Consider the following 18,839-nt stretch of genomic DNA (forward strand, 5'->3'; position numbering starts at 1 on the left):
AAAAAATCATCAATAGTTACAGCTACTGTCACTCTATTATCAAAATTTCAAAAGGTATTAATAGAAGTTGTAATTTACAGAAATAGCAAATTATTTTCGAATTTCTTTGTTGACTTTATTCTTGAGGGATTGAATGAACTGAAAACACTAAATCATCGTCTGTACTCTCTACTCTCCCATTCAATTCTACCTAATGGGGTTGTGCAGTCCCTGCAGTTTTATGCCGAGTGGGTCTCGTTAGTCCTCATATCAATATTACAGTTATTAACAGATTGAGGGCGTTTTTTGTCATCAAGGCTATATTAAGAATTTATGTGGATTTCTGTCTACTGTGTCAGAAATTCAGTCAGTTTGGTGAGACGGTAGATTTGGAGACAGTGAGAAGAAAGAAATTATAAAATGCCACTTGTTCAGGACTGTGGTGGAAAAAAACGAAGCATTTAAAGCAACTCAAAATCAGAAACCGTAAGCGAGAATTTGCCGACGGTTATCATCGCTAATAGCAGAGTCATTACGCTTAATGATGATGATAATGTTATAAGAGTAGACAGAAAATAATATCTTTTTTTACCTTTATGAGTTCGTGCTACCTCTGATATTTTGCACGTTTGCTCGGAGGTACTGTCATCGGGGTCACAGCATGTCACCGTGACTACAGGATGTGTTAATGTAATTACTCCCTGTATAGTTTATGCAGTACCGGGGACATGGTAGTCGGGTTTGAAGCAATTACGTATCTGGGGCCGTAATTAACATTTGGATCAGCGTTATACAAAAATGAGTCGTCCCTGAAAGACAAATTGCAGCCCGCGTCAGAATTGACGATTAAGTCACGGAGAACCCCGGGATCGTGTGTCATGACTACATTACGGTAATCGCGTTTCAATCAGCTTTTCACGCCGAGGTGTTTAATTTGTGCATTCAGATCCTAGAAGATAGAGAACTGAGGGAAAAAAAAACCTGACTGATCAGCCATTATGTATTTTTCCAAGCTCCCATGAGATACTTTCCAATTTGCTTCGGCTAATTAAGCGTTTTTTTCTTCTATATTTTATTCGCTACGTGATGTGTCATGAGAGCTCATATTTCAGGCAAAATGATTTCTCTTCAATTTATTGAAACATGATATGTGGTGTGTTTGAACACGCACATCTTGGCTTTTCGCTAAGTACTCAAAAAAAAAATTAGCCAAATCCATTTTAGTGTTGGTTGTAGTGGTTCCCAGCGGAATCCGCAGCCCTTGAAATGACTGTTTGTTTTACTACTATTAAAATTAGAATACTGCCAACAAAACACAAAAGAATAATATTGTGTCAGATGTAGAGGATGACCGTTTAATAACTTTCCTTGATGTCAATATTGAGTTAGGCTGCCATTTTAATCAAGTGAACAGCAGAGTGGGGAGATAGTGTCACATTTAATTTGAAATATTAATGTGCCCGACCCAATTACACCCTTATAAATACTGTAAGATTAAACTTTGTAATATGTGGCTCACTTTTAAAACTCATTCAATTTTGTTTTCCTTCTTTGATGAGGAGATGTGAAGAGAGTACAGTGTATGGTTCAATAAATTTGATAAACTGTTTTATCAATCAATCTGCATTCTAATATATTTTTGATATTTTAAGTATCGCGAACACAATGCATTGTACTGTTGCGCAGTGGGTTACTCAATGCACACTGTTAACCCGTTCACCCCCAATTCTGTTGAAACTGGTCCACAAACAATGGGTTTGGACCAAACCATGGTGGTGAACGGGTTAAATGTTTTCATCCTGTAAATTTGAATGTGAACGAACTTTGCATAGCCAAAACAATTTGATCAGAATCTTGCATTTATGTGTACACATATGGGATTCGGTATGTTTCCTGCCAAAATTTCGAAATATATGGGATTTGATATCTTTCTCGCCAAAATTTTGAAACAAATTGATCACATTTTTTTTTTCACTCCAAAATGTGTGCGACAAAAAATGCACTAAAAAAAACAGCAAAAAGACCTACAGAACGGGCATTAGTATATTTACTTAGAAATATGCTCTGATTTGTTCTAGAGATGTTTTTACTGCCTGGGTAGCCGCAAGGAACCCCAACATCTTCCCGTCGGTCAAGTAGCAGCTTGGTCAACTCCAGAACCTTATTTTCTGTAGCTTTTTAGTTTTCTTTAAGTCACCTTTTGAAGAAAAAAAAACAAGAAGAGGACAAAGAATATAGCTGTTTTATCGTGAGTGTTTCTATTTAAGGAAATCATACTATTTAAGACCTTTCCGTCATAGACAGCGAAAAAAATTTGAATCAGAAAAAAAAAATATAGTGTGATCTTGTACAGGAACACCAATGATGTGTATTTTTGTGTATGTCAGGAAGACTCAAGTTACTCTTTCTGTTTCATGTTATTTAGCAATAAAGAAAATGCAAAAGTAACTCTCATGTGTCCATGTGATCTTTCTGGTGCATTTGTGTTGTGTGGCGAGAAACTTGTAGGGACTGTCGCAGATTGTCGCCAAAGTTCAATAAACGAATATTTTTTTTTTTAATGAGATCAAAATCCCCTGTCATAAACGAAACTTCACAAAAATTTAAAGTATTTGATGTTGTCTGCAGAGTAGAATGCAACAATTTGCTATAGCTTTTTGGTAATGTGTGCTCTGGCCATATGGCATGGTCAAGTAATTTGTGTAATCGATAAAATAAAAGGAAATACTGTCTGAAAGATAAATGTGGTCACCAAAGTAAGTATGGAAGTGAAGTTCACCAATGAATTGAGGTCAGACCCCCCCCCCCCCAAAAAAAAAAAACAAACAAAAAAACAAAAACAAAACAAACAAAACTGAAAAGTGTTTGAAATTATGTGACAATCTGAGACGGTCCCTGAAGACGGTGTCTTTCTGTGTGGGTATGCCTAATTGTTCGGAAAATTCTTGATGGGTAAAAACAATCTTTTCACTCCGTTTTGGATTATTTGTAGCAATCAGCACTTCGATGTGTTGTTCTGCGTACAGACACACACTGGACTACAGGTCGGTCTTGCTCCAACTCGTAGACTGAATGAAGATTAGATTCTTGAATGTACCGGGAATTCGTGCAGATTAGGCTTTCAAATCCGATTGACATTTATCATCAAAACATATTTATCCAGGAAAAGCAGCACTTTGCCTCCGCTGATCCACAATTCAGCGTTGATGAAGTGAGCAGACGTCTGATACTGACCTATTTTGAAATGGTGTATGAACCTTTGAAAAAGCTGAAGGTGTTCCAACTACATGAAGGACAATTTGCAAAACCCAGAGGGCTGAGGGTAATGTCAGCAGTGAGATTACAACAGATGTGTGTCAGTCGTTGCAGAGATCATTGCCAATGCGTCCAGGTCTCACCAAAGACTGTTTCAGGGATATGCTAATTTTGAAATTTGGACTGGGAGGAAACTGGTAGCTTTATTTCAAGGAATTTATTTTCGCACTTTGATAACTGAGGTGATAAACAATTCATGAATTTGTTATGGCAGGCAATCAAAGTTTAATAATCTCGTTGGTTGGGATCATCTCATCAAAGCTAAGAGGTAGAATGTAGTAAAAATTTTGAGTTTTAGAATACCATACACCAAACCATCATAAACAAAGGACTAATCCTACTCAGTAATGATTGATCTCTCTGTGACTGGTTTCTAACACTGACTGATCAAGATCTCTCTCTCGCTCTCTCTCTCTCTCTCTCTCTCTCTCTCTCTCTGTGGAATCACTGTGTTCCAAGCAACCATTTGAATCACTGAATTCCTTGCAAGACTGTCTTCTGAAAAAATAATGATAATCTCGGAATATTGAATTGCTATTAAACATTAAAAGATTCTGTGTTTTCAAACTGTTCTGATATTAGGTAAAAGAAAGTGGGCCGCTGGCACCTGGGAAAAGAATAGGAAAATCCTGGAAATTTTCAACAAGTGGATTCGAGTAATCCTGTTTTGTGTGGTCTTAAAACACCACCGTAGGTACTTGAACTTTTTAGTTTCCATAACAAAATCTTTCACAAAAACCCTCCTTAATCTGCAGAAGCTCTTCTGTCTGTCAAAATATGAATAAAAGCTCTTGACTTCTTTCAGAACAAGGCTACACTGCACACTCGGCTGTCATAGAATGATGGTCCGAGACATTCATACCTGTCTGCACTCAGCTGCAGCGCAACACCTGATCGAAAATCTTCCTCTCTCCTCCGATGAGCTCCCCATCTGCCATCATTCTAAATTGTCGAACCTGAATGTGGCAGTGCCATGGCAACGGCCACAAATTACCCGAATTGCAAAGTTTCCAATGAACTCTTTTGAAGACATAAGAATGAAATGGGAAAGGTTATGAAGCGAGATACAATATTGCTCCTTCTCCGGGCTCTCGAGATTCATTTGAAAAAAAAAAGTTGAGTAGTATAGTCGTATCTTCGGGCCATACATGCGGGTAATTGGTGATTTTTTTAAAACCAGATTTCAGTCTTCTTTGTTGTTAGCTATTCCTCTTTAAATAGCCCATGTCTCCAGCAAACTACGTCAATTTCATTGTCAAACTTCCACAAACCCAAATAACTGAACATTAATCACGATATATCTATGATCTATCTTGACCCTGCAACCGATATCTCTAACCGTAGATCATATTTTTCTTCAGATACTATCTTAAACGTAACATAATTTATATTCACATATTATTTAAAAGTTTTCAGCTTTAATTATGTTTTCATTAGAGCACCTTTTAATATTTTTTACCTTCTGTGTGGGATTCAACAATTGATTTATGAAAATATGTCATCCTTGTGGAGCCTGTTGTAAGCCCGCAAAAAGAACTTTTTACCTCGGGGTCTGATATTTTGTTGTCATGGAAACTTCTTGTTCATTTTAATATCCTTCTTTTCCGTTTTTTTTTCCTGCTGGAAAAGTTGATAAAATAATAACACATGGCTGAACATGAAAGGAACTGAGATTTTGTACATATATTTTTGAATCATTGATGGGTAAGTATGAGTTATGCTGCATGCACCTCGTGGCCAACTATTACAAAGTATGTCCTTGATGCCATGTGACGTTTCCGTTCTTTAAGAGGAAGTCATCTTTTAGGGAGCAAACTTTCAGCTGAATTTTGAAACGACCAGTTGCCCGATGTTCCAGTTTCTTAAGCTCTCCCTAGTTGACGGCCTTTCCCTTTTTGATTGGGGAATGTTCTTACGTTTACCGATGGGTGGCGCTAAACCAACCAATGCCCACGACTGCGCAATGTGAGCTCTATCACCGGTTGAGGTTTACAAACCACTGATGGTCCTGCAGTACACACTTACCAGGTATTCATCAGAGCCGAGAGTTAATTGTTTTAACAAGTTTGGATCCAGACTTCTCTGAATACCATAAGTCAACTCATTGGTACCAATACACCATAGGGGAAAAGGGAAATGTTACCACACTGATCTCTTGAATCCGATGAAATAGTGGCCAAATAATATTCAAATAATGTAAGCTATGTTGCTCAAAAGATCGATACCAATATCCAATAATGCCGTCGCGGTTCACAGAAACGAAGATCAAAATGCGCAGAAGCACAAGGCTCCGAAAAGAGTTTAAAATCTCATCGACCAAATTCGTTGTAAATCTAAGTGGAACGAGTCCAAAAGTTGAATATGTTAGTACCCTCGTCCATTTATTTGGCACAGCAGCACCACACCGGGCAGGGATAAAAATGATGAATGTAGCTGACTAAGTGCACCCTCAAAATAAATAAACCTAGATCTTTTGTTTTTTAATTCTGCTGCCAGTGAGGACGCTCTCCAGTTTCATGAAACGAGATGCGGAGAGCGTCATTACTACACATGCGCGCCTTGGTAGCAAATAATAAAATGATCCCTCATTATCGTAGTGCAACAGATAAAAAGTAAATTAGTCAAAATATTTCAATTCTAAAGAATGAATCCTCAACTACTCACTGTATAACAACATACCCTTTTATAGAATTGCATGGTTTCGATTGGCACAGGGGTGTGAGAACATACAAGAAGACCTCTGAAGAGTGGACATTATCATGAACACTGTCGCTGCCTACTGTCTGATGCCAACAAAACAGGTCGAAAAGGAGGTTTTCAAGCCTGATTAATCAAATTAAAACAACACAAACACAACAAAAACACAAACAGGTAACATTACCATGTGTTAAGCCCTGTGCGGGGGAGAAACAGTCCCTATACTAAAAAACACTTAAGATTCTCAGCCTCGGCAAAGGCCAACCTCAATCTGATTAAAATATCGCAATCATACCAATCCATAATCCAATAACACTAGGTCAAAATTTGTAAGACATAGTTGTAAACATAGACACAAAACAGCACAGAACAGACAGTAAATAGACGGTACACAAACAAAGTCAAATTCATGAAAGAAAGATACATGGACCTCTGGCCAAAGGACCAAGAAGTGATGTCAGATGTTTCGAAAATAGTAAGTGCATCCTGCCCCACATGTGCACCCGCCATATATCAATCTATAAGTCAGATAGGTAGTGGTCACTAACTAAGGCCCCATGTCACCGATGCCATCAGTGATCATTTGTCGAAGAGAGATATTGTATTTATCTACCAGCTTGCGATACCTGCCAAAAAGCGTTTGAATGTAGAGACCAGTCTTGCTCTGGTGTAACCTTGATTTAACAGTTTGTAAGAGAGATGGCCATGTCTCTCTACAAAATCACCATATGAACTGCATGCTCTTGCATATCGAATAAGCTGGGAAATGTATACCCCATAAGCTGGTGAGAGTGGAATATTACTGATGAGGTGTGGAAAATTGATTATACTAAAGTTGAAATCATCTCTCTTGTCATATAGCCTAGTAGAAAGGTGACCATTAGAGTCAAAGTCAAGTAAAATGTCCAGATATGAAGCAGAAGAGGCTGTTTCTGTTGGCTGGTCTATGTGCTTGTCACTGAGGCGGGGACCAGCCAACATAAACTACACTTATAGAACTACCCACAAAACATCACGCCTGTGGTATAGACATCGCCGTACTCTACATCTGATTTCAATAAGATGAAGCCAACATGATCGGTAAGACACTGAAGACCGTCCCCTCGTGGTGGAGGAGTGTGTTCAAAAGTACTTTAACACCTTACATTGACTTTTTACAGAATGTCGCTATGAACCAAGAGTCCTCCGGTTGCGTGGAGGCGCCCTTTTCTTATTTCGTACAAAGCCAATTTTCTGAAAGACATTGACATCGTCAACTGAGTGTAAGCTGTGAGGAATGAAATCAAATGCAATGCTAAAAAGAGTCATTTGTTTTTATATTCCTGTTCACAGAATACAGAAAATACAAGTAGTATTCGGGCAGCAGAAAGTCAGTTACATACTTTGTTTTTTTTCGTACACCCAGTATTTTTATGTACGCACGTTAACATTAAAATTGAAGGCGTACTTCAATACGTCACTAAAGTTTATTACCAGTGATCATTCTTTCGCAAATACGTCTGAAATGAGTAATTATGGAAAATATACTCTCTGTCATAGATCACAAATAAACGCACAGTAATAACAAATTCCGAAAACACAGCAGATGCTGAAACATGGCGTGGGCGTATATTCGGCGTCTTGTTTATGCGAAAATCGTACAGTGAATTTTTCCACGAAGAGTTGACGAGGGGATAGAGCCGACCATCGGTAAATTTTATGAAATGTCTCCCTCTACGAACCGAAATTTGAACGATCACCTCGTTTTTACCTTTTCATTTTGAAAGATATTGGTTTAGGGAGTAAAGTTTAAGTCATGAAGGTAGAATATGCCGCGGGGACAGATATTCAGACTCTCAAACTTTTGCAATGCTATTTTGGTCCACCACTTCTGGGGACTAATTGTGGCGCTCATGGATTAGCGTCAGTTTTCACCGCCTCAAAAATTTAATTTTTCCTTCATAGAGCGAACACAGGAATAGCGGATATCGTCACAAATGATAGTGTCTGGTGCAGTGCACAGCGCATACACCAAAGCCTTTGAAAATGTCTGTTGAAGGGGTTAATTAATTAGGCGTTGATCATGAAGTCTGGCAAAGTTCAACGTCGATGTTGAACGCTGCACAGGAAAGTTTAGACCGAATGGTTTTGATGAAATTTACCACGGTCACTCCACAAACCGTCAATTGACGTAATCATAAATCTACGCATTCTGCCTTCTTCCATACAGAAATAACATCGCGAGATACAGTTTCTATCGGCATTGTCATAGTCGGGTTAATGTCAAACAAACTGAGCATAGAGTTATAGTTACTCATATTTAAGCGATAAAGCACGCCAAGGACGGTGTAGGCCTACCACGAGATTTTGACCAGTTCACGACTTATATATAAGCTTACGAGCGATAGCGAGTGCAGTAGTGAACTTGTCAAAATCGAGTGCTATACCGTTGCTGGGTGTGATTTACTGCGATTACATTATAACAGTATATTGAAATTCTGGCATGGAACGTGAAAAAGGGAATTTTTACTCTTGCCGAAAGCTCGCGCGTGTGCCAACCGCGGTATATTGTGAATATACCACGGTTATTTTCATGTCTCGACCAATTGGGGAGCCTTCAGTAATTACAGGGGGCGGGGGAATTGGGGGAGGATCACTTTTAGAAAAGAGTTCGAGGGGGAGGGAATTTTTATAAACCTATCTGGGGGGAGGGTCACTTTTGACAGAAGCTGATTTTATGGCCAAAACTTTGATTGTCCATGTGATATTTCCTAAATAGGAAATCACCAACAAAATACGTACACATAGACCGCCATGCATAGTGAATTGACATTTCGGTGAAATTCCAAAATCACATTTCTTACACAACCATGAACTTGTAACCACTCTAGTCTAATCAAGAACAATAATCTAAATAATCAAGCATACATAAATGCACAGATTTATCTAAAAAAAATTATTCATAGTTTCATCATAGACCATTATGCATAGTGATTAACATTTCAGTGAAATTCCAAAATCAAATTTCTTACACAACCATAGACTTGTAACCACTCTAGTTTAATCAAGAACATTAATATCAATAATCAAGAGTACACAAATGCAAAGATTTACCTATTTTTGTATTGGAAAAAACTTCATAATTTCATCATAGACATCATGGATAGTGAACCAACTTTTTAGATGAAATCAATTTCTTGTACACAAATGCACATTTTACTTCCCTATTCAAGCAAAGTACATTTAAATACATTATCAAACATATATAATATACAGATATAGCATGTTTTGTGGGGGTAAATTGTCAATAATTTGCCTGATAGACTCCTTGTATTATGATTTGATATTTTTGGATGAAGCACTAAATCAGCACATCTTGCCTTCTAAGGGACCGTTCAGTTTTTACGGCGGGGGGGGCCGGCAAAATCCAGGGGGGGGGTCATCATAATTTTGGAATCCAAGAAGGGGGGTCATCACTTTTTCACTGGTAGGAAAGGGGGGGTCACCACATTTTCAAAAACATATACCTACAATAAAGTCCACTTTATGCCATGGCCATGATTGACCCTCTTTACCGGCGGGCCGCCTTCGGCGGCCCAATACAATAAATATACTTTATGTATTACCCATGACCCTCTTAGCGGGCAGACGCCTTTGGCGGCCCACTCCAATTAGGTTACTCATGCAATGGCCATGATCGACCCTCTTTACCGGCGGGCCGCCTGTGGCGGCCCACTACAATAAATTTACTTTATTGTAATACCCCATGACCATCTTAACGGCCGGACGCCTTCAGCGGCCCTGTTCAGTAAAGTTTACTTCATGCAATGGCCATGATCGACCCTCTTTTTACCAGTGGGCCAACTTTGGTTGCCCACTAGAATAAAGTTGACTTTACGTAATGGCCCATGACCCTCTTAACCAGAGGGCTGCCTTTGGCGAACCACTCCAATAAAGTTTACTTTATACAATGTCCATGGACATAAGTTGTCTGTGGAAATGAAGTTAAAAATTGCCCTACAGTAGTCCTAATTAACAGACGTTTGCATGGATGTGGCTGAGAAGTTTGTACACTGGCATCTCTGCTACACGAATAAAGTGCGCCGCGTACCGGATTTCAAATCCAAACCTGCGGGTAAATTTGACATATGGGTTTTGGTTATTTTTCAGCGGGGGGGGGGGGGGGGGTCATCAAATTTTTTCGTCTGACAAAGGGGGGGTCATCATTTTTTCGCGAAAAATGCAGGGGGGGTCATCATTTTTTTGAACACCGGCGACAAGATTTTGCCGCCCCCCCCCCGCCGTAAAACTGAACGGTCCCTAATAGTTGCACAAAATATGGTGACCCTCCCTCAAATGTATGAAATACCATATCTCTTCAAAAATTCTTGCGTGATAAATTGCGACTGTCCCTCCAAAAACACCAGCCCTCCCCTCTGTAATTTGTCCCTAACATAACAATTGAACCAATTGTTATGTAAATTAGCTGATACTGTTTTAGTTATTCCTGGGGAGAATACCGCAGTGGTTGGGGGGAGGGTCAAGTTTTAGAATGTCGGACAAGGGGGAGGGTCACATTTTAGACAGGAGGATAGGGGGGAGGGTCACATTTTACGGTACAGGTGTGCGCGAAATTCCCCCGGCCCACCCCCCTGTACGCAATTACTGAAGGCTCCCTTAGATCGCTATATTTGCGCCATCAACATGATCAATATGCTGATATGATATAATTGTGATTTCAGTGCAGAGGAGTACATGAAAGAATTTGTGCGATAGTCAGACGTATCCAAGGCGCGTTCTCGGTGCAGGGGCTTTCTCGACTCTACGGATATACCTAGAAGCCCTTAGACTCCCACAGACCCTCCCTAGCTACGCACGAGTGGGGCCTGGCTCAACAGCATGTGTAACTGGCAAATTTCAAAGCCAGCGAGGTTGCACCAACTCAGTGAGTTAGGCTACACCACAGGTGCGTGGAGTTGCCTTGTAGTATACATAGAGAGAAGGGTACGGCAACTCCACGCACCTGTGGGCTACACCGTGCCACAGTGTACTGAGTGTCAGCCAGCGAGGGGCTGTAAGAGAGTCTGGGGCTTCCAGGCTTTGACCTGGTGATGGAATACGTGTAAAATGACCTGTAACTGTTTACGTTTCAATTCTACTCCGAAAAAAGAAATCGCTTGTCAGTATTACATGTTTGTAACAATGCAGTCTACAAATGTAGTTGACAAGCTGAGTCGCGGACGTGCTTTGGGCAGTAGAACATGACTGTAGTTGAGAGACGAAACCAAAATAGTGGACATAATCATCAAAAGTTACCCTTACTGGCCCCTCTAAGTAACAAAGGAAATTGTAATGGAATAGACAACTCTTAATATACTAGTAAAAAAAAACATCTGGTGTCGACGATGACCATTAAGTGGATCATCAAGACATCCATCTGGTGGCCTTGTGAGGGCGTATGTTCGGTTTCTTTGTGGATGGTCCGTTAATTTTAAGTTGTTCAGTGCAATGCAAATTACCTTTAATCGATACTAGTGTGTTTTAACCGTCAACTCGCCATATTCTTGATACTAATAAAAACACATGTTGCTTTGGTCGATGTTACTCACATAATTTAAAAGGACAAAGTCGCTATTCTTTCAGTTATTTTGTTTAATGCAATCAACTCTGTTGTTCTGCTCACCAACACATACTGAACTGTCAGTTGTCAGATCTCTGCCTCCCCTCCCTGCTTGTAGACACAACGAGAAATACTTAGAAGGCATATACCAGAAATTATGTCATCAGCATATCCACAAGTTATGTGTACATACAATGTGTGAGCAGAGCTCTGATGATTTGATCATTCAACGTGTGGCGCTTGGGGACAGGTATTTCATATTAAGCTTTCAAATTTTATCAATTCATTTTACAGCTCTTGGTGTAAGAAAACTTTTCATTGTCTTAGTTTTTCGAAAATCGAAAATTTTATTTTTCTCCGTAGAGTTAACACAGGGATGGCGGCTATTTTGAATTTCAAATATCTTTAAATCTTGGGTTATTTGTTTCCCTTGTACCAAAATTTGCATTGTGATCCCCAATTTTATTCTTACGTTTGAAAGAGTGTGGTTGAAAGATTCATCGACGAAAGTTTGAGAAAAAGTTTAAGTCTTTCATTTTCGAGGCACATATCACCTTAAATAACTTCTCACACGAAACAAAATTAACCGAAATAATTTGAAAAGATAGCTACTTTGTCTTTATAACGGTGGCGCTTTAATTGACAATCCAGCATTCGATGTTCTGGTATCAATGATCGCTGGGTATATTAACTTTGACACAATATATCAAGAAAATCTCGGAGGAACGATCTACGGTCGCAACAAAGCCGGGACAATTTTGTTGGTTGCAACCACATACGAGCCGGACTTGGCTATTTGCAAATGGATAGTCGAGCCGTATGGTATGGTATTGATGTATTCTATGGCCTACATCAAATTTTTAATTGCCCCCATCTCAGAATCTGGCATGACTAGCGATGACTAAAAATGATTAGTGAATCAATTAATTAGTCCGTCCTGCACACAGCGAGATCACCATCGCAACATTGGTAACGCTTTCTGCTCCGCCATGAAACAGTCAGCGGTGAACAGCTACTCGTGCAAACTCGATTAACTGGTTCAGCGTTGCCGATACACTCAGTGCAGCGGAACAGAGCTTCTTTGACCGCATTAATGATTTTTGATGGGTTTCCGCTCAGGACACTTACAGTAGTTACATTGAAATGGGTTCTTCACAACCGGGCAAAATCGACGTGGATCCTTAAAAAGGGAGTCGGGCATGGCCGTATTAACCATAGACCCTCGGAAGTGAAAGTATATTCATCTGAGCACAACAACGATAGAAAATGGGAGTCTAAAAAGAGATTTATTTTTAGACCAGGTCAATCAAAATTTGACAAATTTGTTGTGATTCGACTGAAGACAGTTCTATTTACACATAATAAGTGTAGCGTGTGTAGATTTAACGTAGTCTGTGGGCCGTGGTGTCAAATATCATAGTGTTCCCTTTTAATGAATGATATATCGTCAATCTCTGACATGTAAGCATTGCTAGTCATGACTTTAATTTACTCTTAATGTGAAAATCCGGGTTTCCCTGTCGTATTGCATTTTTCCAAGTGGTCATGTGTAAGATGTGAACAACAGAGAGACACAGTATGGATGTATATGTGACGCAAAGCAAATATTTATGACCGCGCTACAGTGGAAATTTCCTGACGGCGACGAAGTTAGAAACGAAGATGAGGTCGGCACAAAATCTCAGAGCTATGTATTTCGTTTTCTTGTGACTCGTGTCAATCATTATCTATTATATTTAATACATCATTTGTATGGTGAGTGTATGTGTGGATTTATCGTTTTCCTGTAACTAATATCTCAGTCATACATGTATTACAATACTACGTCTGTTTATAAATTCGCCTGCTCGACATCGACATCTCTAGCCGTATCGGCCGAAAGAAGACCTGTTTATGCATTTTCTAAAGACACATTTAAACTTGCCCTGTGAAAATCTTCTCTCGGTTGTAAGTATTAAAGATAGAAAACATGAATTTTACTATGTGGTGGTTTACCTTCAACTCCCCCATTCCAAAACATTGTGGGGGACTTGGCCATTATCACGGGAACTTCAGAAGTCACGACATGTGTCAGAACACACCGTAGTCAGAAGTTAACAGAAAAGCATACAATGTAATAGTAGCTATATCTTTTTGAAAACTAGACGAAGCTTTTTGAGTCGTGGCATTTGCCACAGACAGGCGTCTAACTAACGCTTTTGTAAATGATGCTATTGAAGTTTGAAGGGGCATTAGCTGTAACTTTTTTTATGTTTTCCCTGCTATTTGTGTTTTGTATATCAACTGCAAGTTCTTGCTTATACCTTCTAAGAGTATGTTGAAATACTCGGTGATATATGCATATGTGATATATGCACGGTCCCTTCGCAAATATGTTATAATGTGGCTCATGAAATAGAGAACCTTCACCCCAGACAATATTCATCCCTTCCCTTGTTGTTCGTGTTTATAACTGACAGACATGTGAGGTCGTCAATTAGACGGGATCCTTTCAGTTGACGAGCTGAATCGGTTCGATCTGTTCGAGTTCTGATTTCACGTTATAATATGTACGGATACCCAACATCTTCGCTTGCCAAGGTCTCTTGTCCGGGCAGCTTGATGCGCTTCCCAAAATCCCCGGCAGTGGCAGTCCCCGGGTTGGTGGGTACCCATGCGCGTTACCCAAGTTTGAAAAAGTACGCCCTTTCCTAGAATATTTCTAAGAAAAACACCCCCTATTTGTGGCAAATCTGGTAGAAATTAGCTGTAAAAAACATACCCTTATTTTCGAAATCTAGGAGGTTAGTATGTTGACTTCCAGGGTTGACCCTGGAGGTTGACTTTGTATACATGTACATACATCACAAATGTTTGTCCTCACCTGATTTTAGTCACATTCATACACAATCATCTTCCTTATCCGTTTGGATCTGGAGTTCTCTGCTGGCTCCTGTGTGACAATACACCTCCCATCATCTACTGTCCCTCGTGTTTCTAGGATTCTTTGCTTATTCTTCACATTGTCAGTCTTTTTTCTGGATTTTGCATTCATGTTTTTCACAAATTCTTTTAGTTTAAGTTCATCTGGCTTAGCCAGCTCATACAGCTTATCTTCTACATGTAATGTAACTTTCATTATTATATCGCTGAACATAAACTCTCTAACTTCACCTCTGCAGTACATGTATACGTCATATGTACATACAAACGTACGGTACTGTTTTTCATTTTCTTTGTGAGTGAGACTAGACCAGATTTAGTGTCCTAGGGAGATTATGAAAGGACTACCCCAAATCTCGGAGGTTACTCTGAAAAAGTACCCCTTTTTCTCGTTTTCACGGACCAAGAATCTCCGAGATGACTGAAGAAAAACACCCCCTTTTCCGTGAATTTGGTAACGCGCATGGGTACCCACCAACCCGGGGACTGCCACCACCGGGCCAAAATCAGAGTCAGTGGGAGACTGTAGTCGAACTAACGGCCCGTGAGAGCGTACGATGGATATTCCATAGTATGAACATTTCTGGGAAATATTCTCTAGCCTTCGATTTCAATTTCTAAGCCTTGGGGAGATAAAAGTTTCGGCCGCCACCGATATAATAACTAAATTTCGTTCGTTGAAGAAGGTTTCACACTGGGCCCTCTTTTCAGGCCCGTACTCTACAACAAGAGCGCATGCGCATAATCATCTCACCATCGCGTAGTACAATATTCACAATATTTTCCCCTGTATATTTTGCTTCTGCTAGTAAATTACCCGAAAGCAAAGCTGCTGGGAAGAATGAACCCTTTGATGCAGTGACAATGCATCTGAAAGCTGCAGCTAACGCACGACAATTTCGGAACGACATACCGAGCCGGTAGTTTTGGAGGTTCAATGCGATATAGTTGGCATTCTCGTCTTCAGGGTTCTGTCCAGCATGATGAACCGAAATATTCGTTATTTGATATCACAAAGATGGGAGCAGTCATTAAACGACTACGCCTACGTCGTAAAATTTGATCCGTCTTCAAATTAAAAAAAGCTACCAATTTCTCTACCACACGTGATCTTTCGATTATGAAATTTCCTCAGAAGAAGGGACTGGTTCTCTTTGACGCTTCTTCGACAATTTTCGCAAATTTGTAACATGACTCCTTTCGGTGTCTAGTTGACGTTTTCGTCATCTGTTTCCTTGGCAACTGCACATTCTGCCATCGTGAGTAATCTCTCCGTCAAATATCTGCTAATTTACATTCGAAAACTTTACAAAGACGTGTAAAAATGTCAATTTCGGGGGATCCGCTTATTCGACATGGTCTCTCGAAATATCAGAATTGCTATTATTGCTTTATTTACGGTGTGCAAGCCATTTTCACGGCACGACCACTGACTCGTACATGGTTGCTTTCGGTGAGACGGGTGGGGTTTTCGCGACATTCTCGAAATGTCCGAGGTTATCGTGTGCAGATATTGTTCGTAGCAAACTGTATATCGAGTTTCCGATCAACACATCGATAATTGCAATATAATATCGTTTTAAAAGTTGAAACGAAGAGAGTACATGCAATGGAGCGGTGTCAGATTGGTGCATGACATTTGCTGTATCTTAAGAGGACATTTTTAATAAGTCCAACTTTCTAAAATACGGTAATCGGATATGAAAACTTTCCAATTAAATATCTTTCATACGTGATATAGATCATGTTAGGGATATTTTCGATTTATTGTTTCTACCTATGCATGATGTATACACGTGATTCTATCCACCAAACCCGTTTCTCGTGTACGTAACGGATATTTTGTCACGTGACGCTACGTGGACGAGAAGTCCCACGAGATCAGGGTATGGAAAATTTGAGCAGCTTCAAAGATTGGATTGGAAACACCATCGTTACAGGGCCAGTAGCTGTACCTGTTTGGTGAATTATTCCCAACTTGTGTTAGTTAAAATGTCAACTACAGATACTTGTTTAACTCCCCAAAGCATGTTGAGATACGCAGTGTCGAGCTTGCCCACTCAAACTGTGCATGTACAGGCTGCATTAATATTTGTTGACAAGTGAATTCTGGTCCGGACTAGAATCCAAATGCAAACAAAAATAGTGCATTTTATACGTATAGCTACTGTGATGATGACGGTATAAATTATGGCTAGTTTTCAATCGATATTTCAACATGCTTCGGGGAGTAGAACAAGGAGTAGAACAATTTACATGTAAAACAAAAATGGTGACAAAATCATCAATAGTTACAACTACTGGTCCTTTATGTAATAGTATGAACAGCAAATAGCCATTGACACGATAGAAGACTTTTTTTTGGGGGGGGAATGGAATTGTATTTTATCTGTGTCTGCCATGGTCAAAGTAACAAATATGTTTGGCAGATCCTTTGAAATTCAGTCACCAAAATCTGTATGTGCGCACAACATCTGCATTTAACATTTCCATCTGTCTATATTACAAGTCATTGGATTTAAATAATTTATTCAAAATAGAGAGTTATTCCATGGCCCTTTGGAGACATCAGCTGCCCCCACCCTCTCCCCGGAATTCGACGATATATGAAGTCTTGGTCCTCTGTGATTGGTCGTTATTTTCTATTTGGTTCTTATATAGCGCACATATCCACAAGTAGATGTGATCAAGGCGCTTTACAACTTTACAATTATTCTAGAAATTTATACAAAAGATTCCACGAAAGTCACGCACATATCAAATCTTCAAGAAAGTTGCAATCTCCATTAGCATTCTGTGTGCGGGAGATATGATTGGTCAAAAAGTCTTCACTGATCGTTCTTTTTATCATCAAAAACCCATTATTATCTCATGTAGGCTACGATGCGTGCGCAGGTTTGATCATGTGAGCGGGGGAATGAAAAACAATCGCGCAACTCCCTTTTCACCACAAACGCCAGACGGTACATTACGAGACAGAAGACGAAACTGAAAATGGTAACCAACACAACTGACGATTTCGGGGTTGATATCGTCCCGTACATCTCTGGTATTATAGGCTCGATCGGTTTCGTCGGCAACTTCATGGTCTGTTTGGTTTTCGTCGTCGTTCGACCATTTCGCAAACAGACGAACTTTCTTATCATCAATCAGGCAGCTATTGACCTCATGACGTCTTTTCTGTTAATTGCTATCACCTTCTCGACACCTTTCATCACAGTTCCCCGTGAGGGCGTGTTTGGTGACATCGTCTGCAAGCTGTGGATTCAACGCTTCCCTCTGTGGGCATCCTTCGCCGCGTCCACCTTCAATCTGGTCGTTCTCTCCTGCGAGCGTTACTGCGCCGTTGTCCATCCGTTACACTACAGCGTGTTGTTCAGCCGGCGACGCATCCGAGTGGCCGCAGCCTGCGTGTGGCTGTTCGGACCAACCATCCAAGTCTTCTTTCCCATTTTCAACCACTGGAACGGGCACAACGGCGCCTGCGTGTACCGTCCTTTCCCGAGTCAGGTCCTGCAGAAGACGGCGGGGGCCGCCACCTTCCTGGTCGAGTTCGGTTTCCCCGTGACGTTCATGCTCTACGCGTTCAGCAAGGTCATTTCCGTGGTGAATCGTCAAGCAAAGCGGCTAAATCCTGTGAACCAGCAGAACTTATCCGTTCCCACCAATAACCAGAACACATCTGTCTCGAAAACTTTCACCATCAAACGAAATCTGACCATAACTTCGTGCATAGTCTTTCTCGTGTACGTCCTCTGCTGGGCTCCGAATCAGTTCACCTTTTTGCATTATAACTTTGGAGGTTTTGTGGATTTTAGCGGAGGCTTTTACTATTTCACCATATTTCTTGCCTACTGCAATTCCTGTGCCAACCCGTTTATCTACGCCTTCAAGTACCGGCTTTTCCAGAAAGCACTGCGGTCGATGTTTTGCCGCAACGAACCTGTTGAGATGGTGGAAACGATCGTCCCTCGAAATTCAACCGATCCGCAGTCTCTCCACCCTAGAGGGGGAGCCCATCCCCATGCTTCCAGTTCGAGACAGTGAACGGCAAAAGCAAATATACAGCAAAAGGCATTTATCACTAACCCGATGCCAGAACTCGAAGAATACCGAACTGCCTGAGTACACATGTATAGTCGTTCCCGAAAATGTGTAGAAGCCTCTTTCTGGGACAGACAGTCAATGGCTGAGAAGCTCTTCTGCATATAAAAAAAACACCAGTCTGAATGTATGAGATTAAAACCCTGCACACTGTGTAACACTTCTCAATGTAAAGACATTCGGGCGTTTTATTTGAAGGAGAAAGTTTGACAAACGTAAGTTC

The 18,839-nt window shown here is 40.3% G+C and overlaps 2 protein-coding genes across 5 annotated transcripts in view; both read left to right on the forward strand.

The window, feature by feature from the left end:
- The window catches only part of LOC139147586 (TOX high mobility group box family member 3-like), a 129,148-nt gene extending 126,721 nt beyond the window's left edge, over positions 1-2,427 (forward strand). For 3 of the 4 annotated variants that reach the window (XM_070718719.1, XM_070718715.1, XM_070718717.1), the window contains one exon: positions 2,058-2,427. In XM_070718719.1, the coding sequence (XP_070574820.1) occupies positions 2,058-2,118 (61 nt within the window). In that variant the 3' untranslated portion in view covers positions 2,119-2,427. The remainder of the gene's footprint in view (positions 1-2,057) is intronic. The other variant, XM_070718718.1, reaches the window with a different exon arrangement.
- A 15,079-nt stretch (positions 2,428-17,506) lies between these two features.
- On the forward strand, positions 17,507-18,559 carry LOC139147028 (histamine H2 receptor-like). Its single transcript, XM_070717878.1, has one exon. The coding sequence runs from the start codon at positions 17,507-17,509 to the stop codon at positions 18,557-18,559; it is 1,053 nt and encodes a 350-aa protein (XP_070573979.1).
- Positions 18,560-18,839: the final 280 nt, after the last annotated feature.

Source organism: Ptychodera flava, chromosome 13 (genome assembly GCF_041260155.1).
Source record: "Ptychodera flava strain L36383 chromosome 13, AS_Pfla_20210202, whole genome shotgun sequence".
NCBI lineage: Eukaryota > Metazoa > Hemichordata > Enteropneusta > Ptychoderidae > Ptychodera > Ptychodera flava.

What these genes read in the sequence shown, in the direction of transcription:
- LOC139147028 (XM_070717878.1), top strand. Translation starts at nt 17,507, where the DNA reads ATGGTAACCAACACAACTGACGATTTCGGGGTTGATATCGTCCCGTAC.